Here is a 22589-nt window from a genome sequence, read left to right as displayed (position 1 = left end):
AAACTTGATCTTATGGCTCATGATTATTATGTGCACAAGTATACAGATACACACATGTGTATACATGTGCATATACATGTACATGCATGCATATATACATACACACATAAATACATATATACATACATATGTGTGTGTACACATATATTTATAACTAATTTTACCATTAGAAATATATGATTTTTTAAAAAGAAATTAACCCTATAGCTCATGATCATTATGCATACATAAAATATACATTTGTATATACCTATACATTTACATCTACATATGTGTGAGTAAATGTAACATGTTGTTCTCTAGCAAATATGTAATATTTTCATGTGAAGTTGTAAACAAATATTTGAAGGCCAAAAAGTAAAGGTTGTAGTGTACAATTTGTTAGAGTTGATTATTTCCTAAGCACCCATGCCCACTAGGAAAGAGATAGAGGCATACTTAGATAGGTAGAAGTGAAATCTATGTGTATTCAAGAAAATCATGATCATCAACATCATCCGTGCTATTTGATTGTAAACTGACAACTTGCTCTTCAAAATGTACCAACTTCTTGATTGTAAATTTACAACTTCATTGATATACCATTTATTTACTAAACTGACACACTTATTATATTACAAATTCAAAAACCATTCGCATCATGTGCATTCTACATGCTTTTTTCTAGCTTATGTTAATTCAAACACTAATGGTTTCCTTCAGTAAACTAAGAACAGTGAAGCCTCGGTAATGTGGCTAACAGATTTTTGGAGCTGTGGGTTGTGTCCATGGTTTTTGTTGTAGATCAAAAAAATTAGGTGAAGAAAGAATCAAATCTAGATGGGTAAGATATTCACGCTGAAAAATCTAGGAGATTGCGATTTCGTGACTCATCAAGCCATGATCTTTTCTGAGCCTCGACGCAGATACTCCGCAAATTTCGCTTCACGAATAGTAACCAAAAATGGAAAAGTGATTGAAGTATTGAAGCAGGTGTCTTGCTTGCTCTGGAACTCTGACATGTTCTCGCCACTGTCCGCTAAGAGACACTCCGCGTATCACGCTAGTCGGCACTCTCCCCTTCCCTCGCCGGTGCTCGAGGCACGCCTTGCCAGCTAGAAATGTAAAAAGAAGCAATTGAAAGTGAGAGTGCCGCCCTCATTGCTTATTTAAGCTTTGGTGTGTGGAGGATGAAGGCATTGGCATCGACTGAGCTTGAGTGCGAGTTCCATTCCATTCTACTTCATCGAAGGGTAATTCAAGCTTGATTTTACTCTCTTTTTTTTTTTATTTGCCAATAGTTATAGTTTTAGTAACATCATTATTATTCAGCACCTTATTAACTCTCATCTTGAAGTAGTGTGTATGGTATTGACCTACCTTAAAATTGTTGGAACCTATCATAGTTTGTGTGGCTCCCCAAGTGCTTCATCCAATGGTATAGATCGACTCGCTAGTTTTAAACTAGTGGGCCTCTTGTAGATTAGAGATGGAATTAATATATTCAGTGTTCGAATGTTTTCTTATTGCCAATAGTGATGATTTGAAGTTAATTAAGAAATTGCATTTTCTTACTTACCTAGTAGGGAGGGCCAAAGACCTTTTTTTTGTTGTTGCTCCTAATCAGGAAGGAAGACCTAAAGATACTTGGACTGTGGTGGTGGGAAGGGCAAAAGACATTGTTGTCTTTTTATTTTTACTTGGACAGGAAGACTTGATTGAGAAGGTGAGAAATATCAAGGTTTTCGCCTACCAAAGATGTCAACTTAAGATTTTCTTGGCAAAATAGGATTTTATAAAAACCAGCTACAAATAGCCAGAACAAATAGTACTAATGATATTGATGATCATGATTCATCCAGTGTAACCATAGATTTTACTTCTATCTAAGCATGCCTCTATCTCTTTCTTGGGCATGTGTGATTGGAAAATGATCAACTCCAACAAATGGTATGCTGAAACCTTTTATTTCATTGCCTTCAAAATATTTGCTTACAGTTTCACTTGAAAAATACCATATATTTTTTTTGGAGTAAAAAGGTTTTATTTACACACACACATGTATATATATATGTATGCATGAGCCCATAATGATCATGGGCTCTATGGTTAATTTCCCCTCTTCTTTTTATTTATTTATTTATTTATTTGTTGCCAAATCTATCATTTAAAAGCTAACTCCAAGTTACAGAAATGCTAAGATGACGAAGGCAACCACAATGATACATGAATGCGTGCATGTACTCTATATTTAGGTTGTCTCAAATAGCATATAGCCTTTAAGTTGATATCAAGTATTTATCTGTTATATATGACCAGAATAGCTATGGACAATTTTACCTATGAAATAAGTATTCAAAGAGTCTTGAATATTGGGTTTTAAAAAGACATTGAAAGGAATTTTCAACATATGGAAAGAGTTTTAGGCAATTTTGATGTGTTCTCAACCGTCATTTAAAATTTTTGATGCTAGTATGAGAGCATCATTTCTTTCTTGTTTCTATGTAATACACTGCTGCCATACCCATATTTGTGCATGAAACTAGCTGTTTTCTCAAGTGATGAGAGTACTCTATTTGGTTCTTTCTTTGTACTTTTGGAGGGTAAGCTGCTTTAATCCAAACCGTCCAATGGCTAAGTCCACCGAAAAAGAACTAACATGTTTGCTATGCAGGTTTGGGTGGTAGTACTAACGTGGAAAGATGCCGTTTGGAATGGGTTCCTCCAGCAGCTCGAAAAAATCGAAGAATGTGGCCGTCGATGCCAGTGGACCCCTCTCTATGAAAAATGGTCCAAACAAGGGAGTGAGTGGGCTGAACCTCAAGAAGCAGCTGAGCGTACTGGTTGTGGATGATAATCCAGTCAACCGCAAGATTCTAAAGATGATGCTGGCTAACCTTGGGGTGGAAGCCCAGGAGGCCGAGAATGGTCAGGAAGCGGTGGACCTCCACCTTGGTGGGGCCCACTTCGATCTGATCCTGATAGACATGGAGATGCCTGTCATGGATGGGCCTCAGGTATGCATGCAACTGATAAGTGGCAAATGGGTGTTGCATTTATGTCATTTCTTGGAGTTTTTGAACCAAAATCCTCTGTATGATTTTATTAGCTACAGCTGGGGCCCGTGTATACATAGGCCGAGGATATGCGCAATCCTCGGGTTTTCAATTTTAAGCTTGTAGTTCATTGAACCGAACATTCGTCTACTGGGCCCCACAAGGAATGGACCGTGAGAAGGAAATTTTTGAAAAATAACATTCAATTCCACTAGCTAATCAAGGGAAAAGTCTTAGTTGACTCAGACGAGTCACATCAGACTCGGACGAGTAGGTAAACACATGTTAGCAATACTGGGTCACAACACAGGCAACATGATCAGACCGTGTATGGAAGTGACCCACAAGATTAATTTTTACTCACACCGTTGATCCATTTCTTTTCTATTTTCATAGGCAACGAGGGTGCTGCGGACAATGGGAGTTGGGTGCAAGATGATAGGGGTCAGCGCAAACTCACGCAACAGGGACAAGCAAGTGTTCATGGAAGCTGGAATCGATGAGTACCACGTGAAGCCCATGACTCGCCCCAAGCTCATTTCCATCCTCAAGGAGGTCGACGACGCTTGAACAAGACATACATGCACCCGCGAAATATAACATGACGTGGTAGTATTATAGTAGAATGTAGTAAGGTTACTGTCAGTTACAAGTAATAGTAGAGTTTTCATCTTTGTCTGATCAGCTGTAGCTGTCAAAGGACATGAAACTCTCCCGTAAATAAAACTCTTTTATCTTACTATCTATATGCCAATGCTCCTTTTTAGTTGTATTACTGTAACCCCAGTTCAAAATGGTATTTCTTGGGGAAAAAATATGATAAGTCCGGAGACTCGGTTATGGAGTGAACCAACTCTACTAAAACCGACCGAAGGATCCGAGCACATCGTTCGGATCGAGCAAGATAAAGCTAACGGCGAGATTTTGTTCGGATTTGTGGGAAATAAATCCCGACCGAAGTGGAGAGTCGAGAGCCTTAGGCAAGTATAGGACACATCAAGTTGACTCGGTTAATGATTCAGCAACGTCTAAAAAGACCTGTTAAAGGTCCTAAATCAGAAAGCCGCCTGACCGACTATAAAATCAACCCATGTATGGTTGGTTGTAGTATCGGCTATCGGATAGAAGGAAAACATCGGCCTCGAACCGACCCAGTTTCATCTAATAGTAGGCAAAAAGTCTCTTATGTGGGTCAGCCGAGATCACGGATCTGTTAAGGCCGAGTCAAGCAAAGGAGAGACGGTGTAATCTTAAACACCGTTCTGAGAATTTTGTAAAAGGATCCCCGATCCCAAAAATCTTGAGATCGGGAAGTATCCATAAGTAAAATACCATCCAAATCAAATCTCCAAGATATCGGGAAAGGATCCCATATGGCGGGATCCTCTTCCTCTTATAAATAGGAGAAAGTCCAAAGATAAAAGGTACGTAAAACACTCTCTCTAAAACCCCCTCAATACTATAAGATCCAGATTCTTAGCCTGACTTTGGCATCGGAGGGTCCCCTGCTCTAGCTAGGGTCTCCTTTGTCTTCTTCCTGTGCAGGTGATCGAAGGAAGACCGAGGGACGACCAGATTTTTGCATCAACAGTTTGGCGTCATCTGTGGGAATCGATACAAAAAGTCGTCTCTTACGCTCTATCCAGAGGTTGAAAAAACATGCTTTAATGGTGGTTACTAGAAGAACGGTCCCAGAAGATCCGAATGAGGCTGCCGCCATTAAGCCGTCGGATGCAAACGCTATTCGAGGGACTCAAGGCCAAAATTCCGCTGCTCAACCAGCAACCTCTACTGGGACGAGGAACACTCAGCGGAACCGAGGTAATGGGCGATTGGATAAAGAGGTACAGGAACTCAGATCCGACATCAACATCATGAAACAGCTGTTGGAACAAATACACCGGCAGCAAGTTCCGCCGGGTGTTCAAACAGCTAACGCCCCACAGCAAGTTGTTGATCCCGAGTCTGACGCTCCGCAACCACCAATCCCTCAGAGAAGTCAGCACCAAGGTCCATCCAAGCCAGCCCCCGCTCATTCCGCTACTGCCGTTCTGCCCCCCACTGACCTCCGACATGAAATTGATCGGCGAAGACGAAGTTGGCCTCTAATCAAGGGAATGGCCGAAAGTAACGAACCTTGGAAAGCTGACCTTCAAGATTTTAGGAGGGAGGTGCGGGAGGAGATCGAAGACGTGAAGCAGTGTCATGATTTGCGCCAGAATCGGCTCGAAACAAAAGCGTCCCCGTTTGTGGAGGAAGTGATGCAGGCCCGATTACCAGAACATTTCCGTCTTCCACAAATTACGCCTTTCACGGGTAAATCCAACCCAACCGAGCACATCGAATGCTTCCGAATGTACGTGGAACTACATGATGTTTCGGACGTCGTGGTGTGTCGAGCCTTCTCCCTCACCTTAGCTGACATAGCTCAACTTTGGTTCAAACAGCTGAAACCAAAGTCCATCCGAACATTCACAAAACTTAGTGACGCCTTCCGTACTAATTTTATTGGCGGGAAGAAGAAGATAAAACCTCCAGCGCACCTGAACAATATAGTCCAGAAGGAGGGAGAATTGTTAAAAGATTATATCAAACGATTCAACTTCGAATCGCTCCAAGTTCAAAAACATTTAGAAGAGACAACACTCAACTCCATCATGCAAGGCGTAAGGGACAAGCCATTTTTGGCATCCTTAGACAAGAATCCACCCGAAACTTTGGCGGAGTTCATAACTCGGTCAAATAAATATGCAGACGTTGAAGAAACGCGGAACTTGCGCGAGGCCGTCCAGAATGCAAAAACCACGGCCAAAGGGTCGGCCAAAAATGAGGTTGACTCGGCCGGAGGAAAGAAGTGCAAGGACGACCGAGCGCGCGACAAACGCAAGTCAGGCAAGCGACCCGACCGAACGTTCTCTACATACACCCCGCTTAACAAACATCGGGAACAGGTGCTGATGGAAATCAAAAGTGAAGGGTTCGTGAGTTGGCCAAATAAGCTTCGGAGTAATCCGAACCGACGGAATAAGGACAAGTACTGTCACTATCATCGCGATCACGGTCATAGTACAAGTGATTGCTATCATTTGAAGGAAGAGATCGAAAGACTTATCTGAGAAGGCCGGCTCAAAGAACATGTCGGGAGAATAAGAACAACGAAAGAACGACTGAGTGACAACCGAGCTACGGAAGAAATCTGGACAATAGTCGAAGGACGCTTGTGCGGCGGTGACTCAAATAACGCCCGAAAAAACCACGCCAAAAGCCTCAGCCGACCTGAGTCCGATATTCTGATCATAGCTCGGCCTCCCAAAGAGAAGAAGAAGGAAAAGTACTGTATCTCGTTCACTGATGAAGATGCCCAAGGGATCCATCATCCACATGATGATGCATTGGTCGTAACTCTGACCATTGCTAACCGAAGGGTGTTCCGCATTCTCATCGACACAGGATCATCAGCCGACGTGTTATTCACTCAAGCATTCAACAGGATGGGTGTTGAACAATCCGCATTACGACCGGTTCGTACCCCGTTGGTAAGATTCTCGGGGGGACAGATACTCACGGAGGGGATCATTTCACTGCCGCTTACAGTCGGGAATCATCCGCACCAAGTGACAACAATGGTTGATTTTCTGATAGTCGACCAATCGTCCGTGTACAACGCTATACTTGGTCGGCCCTCTCTGAGTATCCTCCAGGCCGTCGTAACTATGTACCACCTCTCCATGAAATTTTTGACTGAGTCGGGAGTAAGAGTCGTCAAAGGAGATCAACAAGACGCGAGGCGTTGCTACATGACAGCTGTAAAGAGACCCACCGAGAAAGCTCCAACAGAAGTATCAATTATCGAGTCACTAGACCCCCGAGTCGAGACGCATGAATGAGGGCAGCCAGTTGAAGATCTTGTTTCAGTGCTCTTGGTTGAGGCAGACGAGTCTAAAATGGTGCAGGTTGGCTCGTCTCTGCAACCACCTTTAAGGGATAATTTGGTAGCCCTGCTCCGACGATATGTTGACGTATTTGCTTGGAGCATGAAGATGTGCAAGGAATCGACCCGTTAGTGATCACCCACCGACTCAATGTCGATCTGACCTACTAACCAATCTGACAGAAGTGACGAACTCTCGGCCTCGAAAGGTACGCTGTCATAGGGGAAGAGGTCGGTAAGCTCCTCAAGGTAAAATTCATAGATGAGATATACTATCCGGAATGGGTAGCAAATGTCGTATTGGTGAAGAAAGCTAACAGGAAATGGCGAGTCTGTATCGACTATATCGACCTAAATAAAGCCTGCCCAAAGGATAGCTTTCCTCTTCCTAGGATAGACCAGTTGGTAGATAGTACCGCAGGGCATGAACTTCTTAGCTTTATGAATACGTATTCAGGGTATAATCAAATTGTAATGCATCAGTCCAATAAATCTAAAATAACCTTTGTCACTGACAAAGGCCTTTATTGTTACCGTGTGATGCCATTCGGTTTGAAAAATGCTGGTGTGACTTATCAGAGATTGGTGAACAGAATCTTTGCTTGGCTGATCGGCTGAACGATGGAAGTATACATTGACAACATGCTCGTCAAAAGTGTGCGCGTGACCGACCACATAGCTGACCTAGAAGAAATGTTCCTCATCTTATGTAAGTTCCGAATGAAACTGAACCCGAGCAAGTGCGCCTTCGGCGTAAGCTAGGGAAAGTTCCTCGGTTTCTTGGTCAGTCAGTGAGGGATAGAAGCTAACTCGGAAAAGATAAAAGCCCTACTTGACATGGAGTCTCCAAAAATGATTAAAGATATACAAAGATTGACTGGACGAGTAGTAACACTTAATCACTTCCTGTCCAGAGCCACAGATAAATGTTTCCCATTCTTCAGACAATTGAAGGCACGACAAACGTTGAAATGGACGGAAGAGTGCGAAGCAGTGTTTTAGCAGTTAAAGTCGTACCTTGGATCTCCTCCAATCTTATCGAAACCCGAGTCAGGAGAAGCTCTGCTACTATACCTAGCGGTGTCCGAGGCAGCAGTTAGCTCGGCCCTGATACGAGAGCGCGAAGGAAAGCAGCTACTGGTTTATTACGTCAGCAAAGCACTATTACAGGCGGAGACGAGATACCCACTCTTGAAAAAGATAGCCCTAGTTCTAGTAGTCTCCTTGCGCTGACTTCGACCATATTTCCAAGCCCATACAATCGTCGTAATGACTGATCTCCCACTGCGTCAGATCCTATAGAAATCGGATGCATCTGGTCGACTCACAAAATGGACGATCGAACTCAGCGAATTCGACATTCAATATAAGCCGAGAGTAGCAATCAAAGGGCAAGTTGTGGCCAACTTCATTGCTGAATTAACACCGCAGACCAACCCGACGAATGCGCATACTTCCGAGCCCATTGAAGAATTAACTACTATTTCTCCCGTCTCATCGGCCGACCCGATACCCTGGAAACTGTATGTCGACGGTTCCTCCAACTTTAAGGCAAGCGGGGCAGGAGTAGTTTTGGAAACTCCAGATCAGACCTACATGCAATATGCCTTAAGACTCGAATTTCAAGCGTCGAACAATACAGCAGAATATGAAGCGTTGTTGTTTGGCCTTCGACTCGCTGCCAGCCTGGGTGTTAGACATCTAAATGTTTTCAGTGATTCTCAGCTGGTCGTCAACCAAGTTACCTATGCATATCAAACACGAAAAGAACAATTAAAAGTGTATATGGAGAAAGCGAAAGAACTAATCAAAGGTTTTCAATGTTGTATCGTTACTCGGATTCCTCGGACAGAGAACGCCAAAGCCGACCTGTTAGCAAAACTCGCCTCCGCCGATGAAGACGATATACCCAGGTCTGTTCTGGTCGAGTACGTCGCTAAGCCGAGTATCGAGGAACCAGTTAATTCGATCGTACATACGATCGACATGGAACCTTCTTGGATTGATCCGATTGTCCGATATCTCAATAAGGGCGAGTTGCCTGAAGACCGCGACGAGGCTCGACGATTAAAAGTCCGAGCCTCCCGTTATTCCATATTCAACGGGCCGTTATACAAAAAAGGTTATTATACTCCACTGCTGCAATGTCTAAACCCCAGTGAAGCAGACTATGTGCTATGGGAAATCCATGAAGGGATCTGCGGAAATCATTCAGGAGGACGGTCACTCGCGCATAAGGTATTACATCAGGGATACTACTGGCCGACCATCCAATACGACGCTCGTAAGCTCGTTCAGAAATGCGACAGATGTTAGAGATTCACAGTTTTCCCGAGACGACCTCCAAAAGCATTGACACCTATGACCGGTCCTTGGCCCTTCGCACAATGGGGAATCGACATCATAAGGCCACTCCCAGTGGGAAGAGGCCAGACTAAGTTCGCTATCGTGGCCGTAGATTACTTCACGAAATGGGCCGAGGCTGAGCCATTGACGAAAATAACCAAATAGAAGATCATTGATTTCATGTGGAAGAACATTGTCTGTCGGTTCGGAATACCCCGGACCATTGTTACCGACAACGGAAAGCAGTTCGATAACAATAGCTTTCGAGAAATGTGTGGCAATCTCGGGATAAAAAATGTGTACTCATCGCCCCACCATCCTCAAACGAACGGGCAGGTTAAGGCAGTCAACAAGATCATTAAAACCACCTCCGGACCAAGCTTGACTAAGCCAAGGGAACGTGGGCTGAAGAACTCCGAAAATATTGTGGGCATATCGAACTACAACACGAACTGTTACGCGCGAAACTCCTTTCTCCCTTGCTTATGGCTCGGAAGCCGTTACTCCGGTCAAGATTGGGTTACCTTCAGCTTGAGTCAGTTCGTTTAACGAAGAGGATAATGAACAACTCCTAGCACTCGAACTCGATCTTGTTAACGAATAAAGAGAAAGAGCTCGGCAATAGCAGGTTACTCGTTTCAACAACACCCAAGTCAAAGTCAGACATTTTTGAGTGGGAGACATGGTTCTCCGAAAGACGTTCCTCAATACTAAGGAAGTCGGCTCAGGAACGCTGGGACCCAACTGGGAAGGGCCCTATATCGTCTCAGCCACCATTCGACTAGGGACATATCAGTTGGAAGACCTAAATGGACGACTGCTATCTCACCCGTGGAAGGCCGAGCATCTAAAAACCTATTACCTCTAAAGTCTGCACGGCAAAGCAATGAAAAAGACTCGAAAAAAATCGGCATGTAAACTGAGTCAAAAATGAATAAAATGAAACTATTCATATTCATTTATCAGCGTGCTACATCGAGTTACATCTTGCTTTGACAATACATTGTTAGACTAGAAAGGGGCAAAAGAAAGATCGGCCACAACGTGCGGATGTCTTCTTCGGTTAACGTTATTCTCAAGCTTGCCCGGAGCTGGTGTTAGTGCCAAAAATGGAGCCGATGATGGTACTAAAAATCGAGTTCCTAGCGGAGCTGATGATGGTACCAAAAATCGAGCTTCAGGGCTCTCAAGGGTCATTCGAAATGACCTCTGGAGCCTGAACCGCTTCAGGCTCGACCCCGGTACCAACTGCAACATTGTCTGGCTCAGCCGCTTCAGTCGCTGGATTCTCGGGAGGCCCATCCTCAAAACTCGAGAGGTCAAGGTCAGGAAAAAATTGCTTCACCCCTTAGATGCAAGCTTGGTACCCGCTCACATATAGGCGGTCTCTCTCGTCCTCGAACTCCGGAGATTCAAGGAAGTCTTTTACGACCTTTTCTCTCTCCTCTTTCTTAGCCACCTCGAGCGCCGTTTTTGTATCGACCTTCAACCTGGTCAACTTATCCTCGGAGTCATCACGGGCCAGGCGAAGTTGCCGACTCTCATCTATGGCCCCTTTCAGCAGCTGAGCCATCCGAGCACATTCGGCTCTAGCGTCTTCAGTCGTTTTCCGAGCCAAGCTCAACTCACCAGTCAAATGGCCGACCATAGTGGAGGCGATCTCAAATTGGGCTTCTGCCTCTGCTGCCTGTCTCTGAGCCGCTTCGACGTCCGCCACATTTTTCTGAGCCTTCTCAGCCTCAGTCAGGTCTACACTGGCTCTCAGTAGGTAAGGAGTGAGCTGCAAAAGAAAAAAAACTTTTTTTTTCCTTAGTCTGATTAAAGCTGAAAGAGACAAAGAGCTAGAGAACGAAATTTGAAACCCCACCTGTAGCAAGACCTTTGCAGTATGGGAGAGTATCCGACTCCCAGGAGCTTCGAAGATGGAAGCGAATTTGCTTTCGCTCCCGGTAGAAATAGCCCAAGGCACCATATCCGCCACGGCCCGACGAAAGGAGGATTACTCCTGCGGAGCCGACTCCTGCCTTGAACTCTCTGCTCCTCTCTACGCCTTCAGACTCGTTCAACGACCTATGTTGGCTCAAGAGTCGCTTGGGACTCGGCAGGAACGTCCTCCGCCCTCTCTTCGGGGTCAGAAAGATCGACGACGGGCGGGGCGGTCGAGGTAGTCGTGGCGGGGGCAAGAGGCTCCGCGACCGAGGGAGCGGTCTTAGCCTTCTTCGGAGGCCTGGGTTCCAACATAAGGACTAACCGAGGAGGAGCCTTGAGCTTCGACGGTCTCAGGAGGGGTCGAGCTTCGGCCATTTCTGTGTCAGACAAAACACAGAATCAGAAAAATTCAAGAAGAATGTGCCTGAGTGAGTCGAAGTTACCTGTCATGGACGAGTCTAGGCCCGAGAGAAGAAGACGCTCCGCTCTGGCTGTAAAAGGGACTTCCAAGACCTGTCTTTCGGGCTTAACTTCCACAAGTCTCAGATCCGAGCTAAAGCGTTAGCTGCTAGCTTCGGCTTTCTCTTGGAGATATTTGCAAAAGACATTCAGTTAGACCCAAGAGGAGGTTAGCAAAACAAGATGAGGAAAAAGGCGTGCGGAGTCACCTGTTTTAGAGAACACCTAGGGAACGAGGGATTGGAATAGCCCAGGCTCGGCAATTTTCCAGCGACCGCATGCCCAGAACCACCTCTCTCTCTAGTGCTTGTTAGAGGTAGGAGGGTTAGTTATCAAAGAACCACCCTTGTTCCGCCAAGCACTCAAAAAATATCAGCCGGGTTGCGAAGTATTCGGCCGAACTTGGTATAGATAGAGGAACTCGTCCACAGTCAGTGGGGGCTGCTCAGCTTCAGCCCACAACACTGCACATCCAAACAAGTTCCTCCACCCATTCAGGGCTATCTGCCCGAAAGCTATCCTGAGTCGGGAAAGAAAATCTTGAACAATGGGTTGTAAGGGAAGACGCAAGCCACATTGCATGACAACTTGAAAAATTGCGACCATCCCAGGAGGGGGATGGTCGGGCAATTCATTCGGAAGCGGAAGTTGAAGAATTACTGAGTCAGGGACATGATACCCTATTCGGATCCTATGTAAGTCCATCTCAGTCAAAACTGAGGGAACCGGCCCCCTTTGTTCATCTCCGACCTCCTCACTCTCGGCAGCCTCTCCTTCTTTGGCCACCGACTTAGCGAATTGAGCCGATCTCCGTAGGGGGACCGATTCAGTGGTTCCCCCAAACTCGGCCCTCATCGGTTTCCTAGGAAGAGCTGATTCAGAGGTTCCTAATTCTTCATCCTCTTCTTCTAAGTCATCCCCTAGAAAAAAGGGGGTAGGCCTGCTCGGGGCATGTCTCAAGATAGAGGGGTCCTCTAGGGCAGGGCGTTCCGTTGAGGTCCTAATGGATAACTCGGCGGAGAGCTGGAAAGCCTCATTGGCACTCATCGCCATCTCCGCCAATAAAAAAGGCAATTCTGAAACATTCCAAAAATGCTCCGTTTCGCCCTCATCACCAGAAATTTCTCCTTGGGGATTTGAAGGAGGCATAGTCACTAAGCGTCGAAAATAAAGGGGGGAAGGATGAGACTCACCGGGAGGACGATAAGCACATAGTTGAAGAGAGAAGAAGGCAAAGATGGACAAGGATGACAAACTGCAAACACAACTGAGGAGGGAGAATAGGAGAGGAAAATGAATTGGGCAGACAAAATCGTGAAAGACGAGCCGCTCTTCTTTTTATAGCCGGGCCACGTGGCAGCAGCATTTAAGGAGGAGTCCAATCGACGCCTGTTTCGACTCCCCCACCCGACGCGTGGCGCACGCCGACTGACAGAAGTAACATCTTCGCCACGCGTCTGGCGCTCATAAGCGGACGAAACGATTCGACGGTTGTCCGCTCGTGCGACCTCGAGTAACGATCTGTCGCGCGTCAAGAACGACACAAGAAGTAATAAATACCTCATCATAACCTCGGTCTGCAATACAATACTCCTTAGTGCCGATGTAACTAACACAAGGAGTAGGGGGCTTACTGTTGAGGAAAAAATATGATAAGTCCGGAGACTCGGTTATGGAGTGAACCAACTCTACTAAAACCGACCGAAGGATCCGAGCACATTGTTCGGATCGAGCAAGATAAAGATAAAGGCGAGACTTATTCGGATTTGTGGAAAATGAATCCCGACTGAAGTGGAGAGTCGAGAGCCTTAGGCAAGTATAGGACACATCAAGTTGACTCGGTTAATGATTCAGCAACGTTTAAAAAGACCTGTTAAAGGTCCTAAATCAGAAAGTCGCCTGACTGACTATAAAAACAACCCATGTATGCTTGGTTGTAGTATCGGCTATCGGATAGAAGGAAAACATCGGCCCCGAACCGACCCAATTTCATCCAATAGTAGGCCAAAAGTCTTCTATGTGGGTTAGCCGAGATCACGGATCTGTTAAGGCCAAGTCAAGCAAAGGAGAGACGGTGTAATCTTAAACACCGTTTCGAGAATTTTGTAGAAAGATCCCCGATCCCGGAAATCTCGGGATCGGGAAGTATCCATAAGCAAAATACCATCCAAATCAAATCTCCAAGATATCTGGAAAGGATCCCATATGGCGGGATCCTCTTCCTCTTATAAATAGGAGAAACTCCAAAGATAAAAGGTACGCAAAACACTCTCTCTAAAACCCCCTCAATACTATAAGATCCAAATTCCTAGCCTGACTTTGGCATCGGAGGGTCCCCTGCTCTAGCCAGGGTCTCCTTTGTCTTCTTCCTGTGCAGGTGATCGAAGGAAGACCGAGGGATGACCAGATTTTTGCATCAACAGTATTGAACAATTTCGCATTTGGAAATGCTTCTAGATTCCCACCAGCTATATATATTCCAATGGGGGAGAGGATTAGGTGAGACCCGGATCCACCAAGGTTGGTGGGACCCCTGACTGTGAGGCCCACTGTGGTGTATGTAACTACATCCACTCAGTCCATCCATATTGAAAGCTCATTTTAGGGCATGATCTAAAAAATGAAGCAGTTCCAAATCCTAGATGGACCATATATAGTACAGGAGACAGTGGTGACTGACCATTAAAAACTTCTTGTAGGCCACAAACATTTATGGGCTCATGTCCTACATGAACTGGCAAAAGGAATGGACAGCCTGGATTTATCACAAACATCACGGTGGTCCCACCTATCTTCTGAGAGCAGGAAGGCGATCGGCCTGCATGTGAAACTCGAGCCATGCATACATTTCGTTTTGCGTGTTTGCTGTGTCTCAGGATCGTCAAGATACGTAGCCTTATGTTTTGGGGAGCTTCCTTGGTGTGGATTGCCTTATGTTTGAGGTTTGTGGTAGCAACTGCATTGAGCAGGGGTTGCTTCCTCATTTCTGCTACTGCAGGCTTTCAAATCCTTTGTTTTTTTTTTGAAAGTTGGTTGGAAGCAAGGATATGCCGGCTCTTTGTGAAGGTGGATGATTGAAATCGGTTGGCATGTAGTGGGTGGTATGAGCAGGAGGTGTTTTGATAGCTGGATTGTGGGATGCTGCTGGTCCCTTTGTTTGTGTTTTTTTTTTTTTTTTTTTTTAAAAAAAATTATTTTTTTGTAAAATTTTAAATTTTAAATTTTATTTTTTCATAATGGGATGGGAGTTGCATAATGGCCATGTATTCCGATGGGCTGGATTTTGGGTTTCTATGGTGTGCTCTCTCATTTCCCTCTGGTTCTCTTCGGCTGAGGCATGGAGTATTTACCTGGTGCAATTTCCTAATCTTTAATACAGGCCCTCTGTCTTTGCTGGTATTGGGGATTATTTATTTATTTATTATTATTTTTTGCTACTAGACAGGGCTATCCTCCCACATCCTCTGTGGGATCAGCTCGGTTTTCTACCCCGCAAGCTGGGTCTTAAGTGCTGATATCCGGCCGCCTTTTGTCTCTCTCGAGGTAGCTGGTTTCAACTGAAGTGTTATGCTGCTGGAGCTGACGATTTTAAACCAGACTATTGTTGGAGATGTCTTTGTGGCTTTGGATGGCTGTCCTCTTGGCTTTGGAATGTGTATTTATGTAGGGGAGCATACGAGGAGTGGATGGAACTTGATTCTCTTGTGTTGTTATGGATCAATGCCACCCTCACTCAAATTCTTCAACAGGTAGTTGGGCTTCAAACTGCTCAAGAGGTGTGGCTACAATTGGAGAACCTTCGTCTCATTCAATCGTATTCACGTGTTCTGCAGTTAAAACATCAGTTTCAAAATCTAAAAAATGGGGGCTCATAGATTTTTGACTATCTTAATAAGATGAAGGGCTTAGAGGATGCACTTGAGGCGATTGGTCAGCCAGCCACTGAATTTGATTCATGCAAATCAAGTTTTAAATGGTCTTGCTCAAGAATTTGACCATGTACACACCTCTATTGCTAATCGGGTTCACCCGATTTTCTTTGAAGAATTATTTGGCCTTCTTCTCACTTTGAACATCTTCTACAATCATGTCATTCCAGCTCACCTGATGACCAATTGCCGGTTTCACTTTCTACCACTCATGGTTCTACATCTCGTGGTGGACCATGCGGTACACCTACATTTCGTGGAAGTGGTTGTGGTCGCACTTTTGGTGCCAAGGGCAGCTCTACCACGTCACACAATGGACAAGCATCCTAGTCTAAAGGTCCTTATATCGCAATGTGCCAAATATGCAATCGAGTGGGACACTCTGCTCTCGACTGCTTTCATCGATTAGATCTTTCGTTTCAAGCCCACCACCCCCTCAAAAGCTTCAAGCTATGTCTGCTGTCAAGTGCAATGACTTTGGGACAGATTCTACCTGATTTACAGACTCTGGTGCTACAAACCATGTTACCTCTGACTTGAACAACCTATCCATTCATTCTAATTATGCAAGCGATGATGCTCTTGCTGTTGAAAATTGTACAACTTTGCCTATTGTCTGCATTAGTCCTCTACGTACCGTTCCTCTGACTTTACCCTTCATTTCAGTAACATTCTTCATGTTCCCTCAATTTCTCATAATCTTTTATCAGTTTCTCAATTTACCAAGGATAATGATTGTTCTTTTGTATTTAATTCTTTTAGTTTTTGTCTTAAGGACAAGTCGGGGAGGATCCTTTTCCAAGGATGGACCATTAACGGCCTATAACCACTGCAGCTTCCACCTCGCATTACTTGGCATTTCTCTCCGACCGCTTTTTCTGCAGTATGTCTCTCTTACTCTTTGTCATCATTGGCTGGGATATCCATCTTTTGTTATGTTTCAGTGCTTCTCCTCTCTCATTCCTTTTCGTGGCTCAATATGACAGCTACATATTTGCTCCTCTTGCCAACTTGGCAAGAGTTCTAGACTCTCCTTTTCTTGCTTTACTTTTATTTCTACTTTTCCGTTGGAACTTATACATTCGGACATTTGGGGTCCCACCTTGACTCCCTCTTTGCATGGTGCTCAGTATTATGTTACTTTTATTGATGATTTTAGCCATTATTGTTGGTTCTTTACTATCAAATTTAAGTTCCAGGTTTATGACATTTTTCTAAACTTTAAACCATTGGTTGAGAATTTATTAGGCGTGAAGATTAAGTCGATTCAAACCGATGGCAGTGGTGAATATGTCAGTCCTAGATCGCCAGAATTAGAGACTTGGCATCAGGTGCCCATGTGATTTACTCCCACTCCTTCAGGGAAGGTAACGCTCCCACTGACGCCATGGCCAGGTTGGGCAGCGGGTCCCAGTCCTCCTTTTTCTCTTGCACCTTGGCGAATCTCCCATCCCATACCAAAGGGCTTATCTTTTTGGACAAGGTGGGGCTAGGCTCGATGAGAAATCATTAGGTTCTCATCTTCTCTTTTCTTTTCCACATGATAGGTTGCCCCAGTATCTTTTTACTCTGGGCAACCCGAAGCTTTCCTGTAAATTGCTATCGAGCTCCTTTGCATTTTTGTGGCTAGTTTAGCTTGTTTAGTCGGGTGCGGCCCCTAATCTTTGTTGGGTCCATCCCTTTTGGCTGTATTTTCCAGTGATTAATGAATCTTTCAGTGGCACATGGCCACTTTCCTTTATAAAATAAAATTTAAAAAAAAAAGTCATCGGTTTTTTTCCAATCTCTCAACCCATGGCATCAATCATCACATTTCTTGTCCATACACGCTTGAGCAGAATGAACTATTATGTCGCACGCATATGCAAGATGCATCTCCTGTTGCTTCTGGCTCTAAGCTCTCCAAGCTCCACGGTGATCCTTTATCAAATCCTCATGCATATGGGAATATTGTGGGTGCTTTGCAATATGTTACCATTACAAGGCTAGATATTGCATTCATTGAACAGAATGAACTGCTATGTCGCATGCATATGCAAGATGCATCTCCTGTTGTTTCTGGCTCTAAGCTCTCCAAGCTCCACGGTGATCCTTTATCAAATCCTCATGCATATGGGAATATTGTGGGTGCTTTGCAATATGTTACCATTACAAGGCTAGATATTTCATTCGCTGTTAATCAAGTATGTTAATTCATGCATGCTCCACGATCGACTCACTGGTTGGATGTTAAACATATCCTACAGTTTCTTATGGACACTATTTCACATTGCCCCATGGTTCCGTAAAGGCCATATTGCTCCTTTCACTCTTCGGGCCTATTCTAATGATGATTGGGCAGGAGATCCTGATGATCGTCATTCTACTTCTAGCTATGCTATTTTTCTTAGCCCTGATTTGGTCTCTTAGAGTGCTAAGAAACAACCCACAATTTCTCGCTCCAACATTAAGCCTGAGTACCGTTCTCTTGTTGTCATGGCCGTAGAATTCTTTTGGATACGTATGGTCTTCGCGATTTAACTATTTATATACAACGTCCTCCTCTTCTCTACTATGACAATATTAGTGCTATTTCACTCACCTCCAATCATGTTTATCATGCTCATGCCAAACATATTGAGGCGTATTATCATTTCATCCGAGAAAAAGCTACTCAAGTGATATTATTGTTCACTATGTGGGTACAGTTGATCAAATAGCTGATATTTTCATGTCATCAACAGATCACCGTTTAGCTTTAGGGGGTGTGTTAACAATCCTACCTCATCTCCACCGCAATTACCTCCGAGTGGTTAGCATTCTATCCATGAGGGCTTTAAATTTCAGTTCTTAATTCAAATTGTAGTCTATCCAAATAGACTGTTATACTTATAACTCTATAAATACAAAGGATTCGTGTGATCCAATTCAAGGTGGGTTTACTTCTAACAATGTATTCATTTAGCTCCGTCAGAGGGTCCTTTTGTGCTTCCGAGTGTTCTTGGTGATTACGGGTGTTTATACAGGAGGCGTTAAAGCGATGGTCTTTCTCCGACATTACCTCCTTTCTAGCTCAGAGTGGATTCCAATTCTAGTTTTCTTTTGTGCAAGTTTGTCTGGTTGTGCAGTCTTCTTTGGCTTTTCTGTTTTGTTGTTATTGTTGTTGTTGTTGTTGTTGTTGCAGTGTTTGAAGTATTGGTATCGCTACAAGTTTAGTTAGTCAGGGATACGAAAATAATATCGATATCTTCGATAATCACTGATAACTAGAAATACGGGGAAATATGGAAAAAATGATGGAGTTTTCAGCGAAACTTTAGGAGATGTTTAAATGTACATATTTGTCCATTTAGAAATTAAAAAATTACAAAAAGAATGCATACATAACAAGTTTCCATTTAATGGGGCCTTAAAATCATATGCTTTGTAAAAAATTGCAAATTGAACACTACATACAACCATGTGCCCATAAAAAAAAATTGAAATAATTTTTTTTCTAATAAACAAAATTTTGATGATATCAATACGTTGGCGATATTATTGAAATATCGTTGATACACTTATGATACAAGCATTACCTAGAACTTACATAGTCGAAACTATTGGTGCTACATAAGTGATATTGATGCATTGGCAATACAAGCGACACTTAGAATTTATGTACTTGAAAATATTAGCAATTACATTAGCAATATTGATATGTTGGCAATACTTAGCGATACATTGCTAATACCTAGATTTCTAATACAACCAGCGTTATCAGTATCGCTACCAGTGTTATCGGTATTGCTAAGCTAGAGATAAAGATAATATTGGAGATAATTCAAACATTGGGTATATGATAGGTGAGGCCAATTATCTTTGTAGAGCCCACTTGAAATTTTTGTACATCCTGCATGCTTCTACTTCAACAAAATTTTGGGTGGTGAACTTCCATATATATATATATAGGACCTGTATCATTCTCCCCTTCTTTGAAAGAACTCATCCTCAAGTTAGAAATGCAATGCATTTTCGAATTGGCTTCTTCTTTGGTAGTTGGTGGTGTAGTCCAACATTTCGCCACAGTTTACCTTCCATTTTATTCCTTTAAAAGCCATGATATCTTGTAAGGCTTATGGTGCTCATCCAGTTTTAAGTAAAGCCTGTCCACCATCTCTTTGGAGAATAATTTTCAACAGTCTCACTATGTTGGGGAACCACGGAAGCACATAAAGACGAATCAAGCAAAGTACACACAATCGCACAACCAAGTCCAAACACAAACAATCCGAATATTATGTGGAAAAACCCTTTTGAAAAAAAAAACATGACATGAAGCGATGAATATGCACTATGAAAGCATAAATTACAAGAGATAAAGTATTATTGATTTGAATAAGCCTCTAATCCACTCCACAAGCCCTAGCTATGCCCTTGAAATAAAATCAAACTATCCACAACTTTAACGTAAAAATAAGCAAACTATGTATAAATTCAACTTAAATTGGTGTAAGCTTAAAGGAATCTCTTACATTAGTCTTAGATGTAACCTCTAAGTAGATATTGGTGTACGATAGCTTCTGCATAAACCATGACATCGCTCAAGTAAGAGGGAGACACCACACATGTGGGGAATGAAGAGGATGATGGTTTGGGTGTGCTTGAAGGAGGGGATGCCCTCTTCTCTCTCTCTCTCTCTCTCTCTCTCTCTCTCTCTCTCTCTCTCTCTCTCCACATGAAGAGAGCTAGTGTATTGGGCGTGAGGGGCTGGAGTGATGACATGAGTGATTTTTTTTAGTAGAGAAGGAGTGCACACCCCCCTTTGTAATGGAGTAGGCGTGAGAGGGGTGTGTCACATCCCACTTGAATTGGGTTTCTCAAATATGTCTTTTCTGGTTATCTTTTGTTAAATCTAATTCATTCATAGTTTTATGGTCATCATATAGAGTTAGGGTACATGATTTTCTTAGTGATTTGAAATTTAGATTGGCTTATCGTGAAAATTCTCGCAGCGGGTGTAAAAACGGACTTGATCTCAATTAGTCCATGCTTAATGATCAGGGCCCAATTTTGGAATAAATGTGTAGTCAAGATAGGCAAATGATTAAGCAAAATTTAGTGTTTGATCGATGGTAGAAAGGCCTGAGTATGAAATTTCACCTTTTGTGCCAAAAGGAAGGAATTTGTTTTAAGGCGGTCAACATACAACGGTGTATAATCTTAGATCGAGATTTAAATTTTGTATAATCTTGTAGTCATATGAAGCCAAATTGTGATAAAAATTTTATTTGTAATTGACAGTGAAAAGTGGATAATTTAGAAGGTCCATATTTAGAAAGATTTGATTAGCCTAAAGCGGCTAACTTCGTGCCTAAGGAAAAGCCTATCAAGGTGGGGTTCTCATATTTCACACTCGCTCCATATGATGGGTAATCAATTTGTTCATATGAAGGGAAGTATCCTACTATGACTACCCATGAGCTTACCTCACTCGATGGACACCAAAATCAACGGTTAAGAAGCTGATTTGTCAATTGAGTTACTTTCACAATGATCTGAGGGCTGAAATTCAACGTGTATGGTTAATTTATGATATATAATCACGGTATAAAATTTTACATTAAACGGATGATTGCTTGCCTCCAAGTGCAGAGGTTCGTAAGTAATATCCTGTGAATACAAGGTCGATCCCATAGGGAGATGAATTGCGAGAATGAGAAAATCAAATGCAAAACAAACTAAGTAATAATAATAATAATAAAGTAAACTGATGATTTGATTTTAGGAGTTTTGAATGGATGTAATTCAACTGAATTAAAACAACACCCAAGCTTCAAAGTTCCACACATAGATTAATGTTCCAAAACCATGATGACTTGGATAACACAACTAGGATCTGAGTACTATAGTCAACCTAATCGGAAAATAAAAAGTTTAAATATTTTAATAAATGATATAAAAGATTAGAAAGTCATGAATTTGCACCATTGATATATATTCTCAAGTGTCAGTGATTTTAAAAATTCAATATCAATGAGATAATGAATCAAAGAAATGTAATAGGTTGAGAACTTCTCTTATCTAGGAAATCTAATTGATCTAGGGTAAGCCTATCTATCAATGTGGATCTCATATGATGGAAATATAAGGATCTCATAAGAGGATCAAAAATAAAACCTAAACAATAGATAATACATGCATACACCATTCTTCTCATTATTAAAACAATCAATCATCATAACTTAAAGAATTATTAAACCCATGCGCTTCCCTTCTATCTTGGGCGAGAGGGAACTTAGAAAAACATAATTAAATTGCAGAAAGAAAGCAAAAAGAAAGAAATAATGAAAATAGAAAATATCTAAAAAGAAAAAATAACTTATAAAACTTTAATAAAATTGAAAATTCTTTAAAAATCCTAAATCTTGCTCTTGAATGCTTTTAATGATGCTTAGGAATGCCCTAGGAAGCCCTATCTATAAATGAAGAACTCCAACTTTAGTACAAAATTGGAAAACTCTAGAAACTGCCTCAAATTTACGCAGTTTCCAAAAATAGACCTCATGCCGCACAGTTTGTTTCAAATAGATATTATGCTGTGCAGTTTTTTAAAATAAACTTTAAGAGTTTTAGAATACACTTTTTCAGGACGAGTTCAGGATTCTTCACTTCAAATCTTCGATTCTCTTCATTCCTCACTTGGTTTTCTTAGATCTTTGGCATGTAAATTCTTCAATCTTTCTCTCCTAAGATCCATCCATTGCCTTGGTGATTCTTGAGCATCAAATCCATGCTTTTAGCACCCTTTTTCAATTTAAGCTCTTAAATTCACCTTGCAACACATATATGAGTAAAATAAAACATTAAACTGATTCATGTTCATAAAACTAAGATATAAATGGGAAAAATTATGCATTATTTGAGCCTCAACACAAGATCATGAGAACCATGTGATCTACAATTTAAGGGTCTAGGTTAATGGCAAATTCATTATTATTT

At 42.6% G+C, this 22589-nt stretch overlaps 1 protein-coding gene across 1 annotated transcript; it reads left to right on the top strand.

Moving 5' to 3' along the window:
* The first annotated feature begins 1083 nt into the window (after positions 1–1083).
* LOC131247409 (two-component response regulator 24-like) lies at positions 1084–3778 on the top strand. Its single transcript, XM_058247712.1, has 3 exons — positions 1084–1232; positions 2654–2996; positions 3432–3778. The coding sequence occupies exons 2-3, from the start codon at positions 2682–2684 to the stop codon at positions 3603–3605; spliced, it is 489 nt and encodes a 162-aa protein (XP_058103695.1). The 5' UTR covers positions 1084–1232; positions 2654–2681; the 3' UTR covers positions 3606–3778.
* The last annotated feature ends 18811 nt before the right edge of the window (positions 3779–22589 follow it).

Source organism: Magnolia sinica, chromosome 5 (genome assembly GCF_029962835.1).
Source record: "Magnolia sinica isolate HGM2019 chromosome 5, MsV1, whole genome shotgun sequence".
Lineage (NCBI taxonomy): Eukaryota > Viridiplantae > Streptophyta > Magnoliopsida > Magnoliales > Magnoliaceae > Magnolia > Magnolia sinica.
Note: the sequence above shows the minus strand (reverse complement) of the source record. Positions and strands in the feature narration are given on the sequence as shown.

Excerpts from the sequence above, each read along its gene's own strand:
- LOC131247409 (XM_058247712.1), top strand. The coding sequence starts at position 2,682 with ATGCCGTTTGGAATGGGTTCCTCCAGCAGCTCGAAAAAATCGAAGAAT. Across the intron at positions 2,997-3,431 it reads CTGTCATGGATGGGCCTCAG|GCAACGAGGGTGCTGCGGAC; the intron begins GTATGCATGCAA and ends CTATTTTCATAG.